Below are 3,122 nucleotides of genomic sequence, written 5' to 3'. Positions count from 1 at the left end.
CCCCCCCCGTCATTGGAGTTTAGCTGCTGAATAGGAGTTTGCCAGTTAGGGCAGGATATGCATATGCAAAAGGCTTGGAAGGGGATGTGTAAGTGGTTGTGTATGGGAATGTCTGGGTTTGAAGGCTAACTGTAGGGAGGCCCATACTGGGATCCACTGAGCCCCTTGACCGTGGTCTACGCACCGCCGAGCCCTCCCGCTTCTCATCCAGCGACTCGGACTTCGATGACGAAGAGCCCCGCAAGTTCTACGTGCACATTAAGCCTCCCCCAGCCCGGGCTCCAGCCTGCAGCTCTGAGGCCGCAGCGGCTCAGCTCAGGGCCACAGCTGGCAGCCTCATTCTTCCTCCTGGCCCAGGGGTGAGACCCGGAAGGGTGACGGTGTTAGAGGAAGGGTGGGAGGAGCCATTGCAAAGATAGGCAGCTGAGATGGGCCAGGCCGGACAGAGGATGGGGATCAAGTTGAAGATAGACGGGTCAGTGCAAGGATGGATTGGGCCATAGAGTCAGTGGGCGGGGCTAGAGATGGCTCAGTGCAATGATGGGCGGGACCATAGTGTAGGTAGGTGGGGCCATAGTGTGGGCAGATGGGGCTAGAGACTATCAATGCAATGATGGGCGGGGCCATAGTGCAGGTGGGCGGGGTTAGAGCCCAGGGGCTAGAGTCGGTTGGGTCTTTGCAAGTGTGGGCGGTGTGATGATGAAGTAGGCGGGGCCAGAGGCAAGGGTTTTGCTATTGTGGGCGGGGCCAGAGACCAGGGTGGGCCTTTGGAACGGTGTAATGACCAGCTGGATGCACCCGTGCCTGATGGCGCCTTCTTTGTCCACAGGGCACCATGAAACGCCACTCTTCACGTGAGTAGCCATGAGTCATGGGGAAGAGAATGACGCGAGAAGGTTGGGTCTGGATGTGGGTGCGGGTTTGAATCCTGGTTCTGTTGTGTGATTTGCGGCCGGCTGCTTAACCACTCTGACCCTCAGTTTTGTCTTCTGTCATTATAAAAATTAAAGGAGAGGGGCCAGTAAGTGGCATGGTGGTTAAGGCGCTAGACTCCCACGTGGCTGATTGCGGTTTGAGTCCCAGACCCAGCTGCTTGAAAATCACACCAGACGCGTGTGCATATGTGCCCAAGATCCTAAGAAAAGAGTGGAGGAGAAGGGATTGTATGGCCATCCCCCCCGGGAGGGGATAATTCTCACTTTCTCTCTGTCTCTTGTCTCTTTCTGGCGAGAACACATACCCTGTAACCAAAAAAAAATAATATTAATTAAATAAGAACTAGATGGGGTAAATTGGGGCCAGGAAAAGTGCCAACACCACATACAGGCCAGCTCAAGTTCAAATCCTTCTCTGCCTGGTGGCAGGTCACCCTGGGCAGCTGGCTGCTGAGCTGTGGTCCCCTAGTCTGTGGCGAGGGGAGTGTTACCTGGAGGGTGACAGGAAGGCTCAAGGAGGTGCATCTTTCACAGGGGACGCTGCTGGGAAACCACAGAGACCTCGATCTGCCCCGAGGGCCGGCAGGTGGGTTTTGCAGAAGGGGACGTGGCACCAGTGCGAGTGGGCAGGTGGGGACTGTCCCTGCCTGCTCCATCTTCCCGTGCTTCCTCTCTGTATCTCTACCTTGTGCTCCGTCACCCTGACTACGACTTGAGATCAAGATTTTTTGGGGGGACCAGCAGTTAGTGTAATGGCTATGTCGCTGGACTCCCACGTAGTCGACTGTGGTTGGAGTCCCAGACCCGGTGGCTTAAACTCACACCAGGCGCGTGTGCGTGCGTGCCCAAGATCCCGAGAGGAGAATGGAGAAAGGATTGCGGCGTGACCATCCCCCCTGGGGGGTGATTTCTCACTTTCTATCTCTCTGTCTCTGTCTGTCTGGCAAATGCACGCACCCTATAGCAAAATCTCTCAAAAAAATTTTTTTGTGTGTGGGATTATTTATTCATTTGGGTATTTATTGAGCGCCTGCTATGAACACATTCTACTGTTCTGGGTTTGGGGGAAGTGAGGCTTCTTAGAGTCACATTCTAGTGACTTGAGTTTAAAATAACTTTTTTTTTTAAGAATGAACTTTTATTGATTAATTTTTAATTTGACCAGAGAGAGAGAGAGAGAGGGAAAGTGTGAAAGCAAGCCGCCAGGTCCGGGACTTGAACTGCAATCGGCCATGTGGGAGTGGAGCGCCCTTAACCACCACGCCACCTGCTGGCGCCATGACTTGGGTTTTAATAATAGTTGATAAGTTAGAGGCTATTTGGTACTTCTAAGCTCTATGAAGAAATTAAAGCAGGCCATGTGACAAAGGCAGGAGGGAGTGACATCTGTTGAGGCTGTACTGGGGGGCTTCCTTGAGCAGGTGACTTTGCGCTGATCCCAGAAAAGGAGTAGAAGGTGGATGTAGGGAGAGCGAGCTGGGGTTATGGAGTTCAAGACCTAGAACAGGACATGCAAAGGTCCTGGGGTGGGACCCAGCATGGAAGGAACAGCATCCGCCCCTCTTGGCCTCCCCGTTCTCAGCTGTGCAGAGAAGCTGCTGTCGGATGAACAGGTGTCCAAGAACCTCTTTGGGCCGCCCCTGGAGTCTGCCTTTGACCATGAAGATTTTACAGGTGATGGGGTGGAGAGGGTGGGGGCGTGGCCAGAGGGAGGGTGGGTGGAGCCACGGCAAGGATAAGTGGCTCAGGTAGGCCAGGCTCAAGGAAGGATGGGGATCAAGGAGCGGATAGGTGGGTTAGTGCAAGGCGGGGCGGGGCTAGAGATGGTTGGCTCTTTGTTCGTGTGGGCGGGGCAATAAGGAGGAGGGCGTGACCAGGTAAAAGGGTGGGTCTTTGGGCTTGTGGGCGTGGCCAGATACAAGGGTGGGTCTCTTGTGCTGGTGGGCGGGGCCATTACCTTGGAGGGTGGGATCAGGGAGTAGGTGGACCTTTGCAAGAGTAGGCAGTGAAGTCAGTGGAGATGGAAATTACTGGAAGGCGAGGCCTTGGAAGTGGATGAGGACTCTGAATAGGGATTCAGCTTTTCTGAGCGGGTTGCCTCCGGAGGGGTTGGGGATTGGGGGAGGGGCCTGGAGCTGACAGTCCCCTTCCCTCCCCCAGGCTCCAGCAGTCTGGGTTTCACATCCA

General features: G+C 54.7%; 1 protein-coding gene across 1 annotated transcript in view; it reads left to right on the top strand.

Annotated features, from left to right (window-relative positions):
- The window catches only part of FCHO1 (FCH and mu domain containing endocytic adaptor 1), a 53,559-nt gene that overhangs the window by 26,330 nt on the left and 24,107 nt on the right, over window positions 1–3,122 (top strand). Inside the window, 4 exon segments of the mRNA XM_014587298.2 lie at window positions 181–359; window positions 830–854; window positions 1,470–1,521; window positions 2,518–2,609. Coding sequence (XP_014442784.1) covers window positions 181–359; window positions 830–854; window positions 1,470–1,521; window positions 2,518–2,609 — 348 coding nt within the window.

Source organism: Tupaia chinensis, unplaced genomic scaffold, assembly GCF_000334495.1.
Source record: "Tupaia chinensis unplaced genomic scaffold, TupChi_1.0 Scaffold000201_1, whole genome shotgun sequence".
NCBI lineage: Eukaryota > Metazoa > Chordata > Mammalia > Scandentia > Tupaiidae > Tupaia > Tupaia belangeri.
Note: the sequence above shows the minus strand (reverse complement) of the source record. Positions and strands in the feature narration are given on the sequence as shown.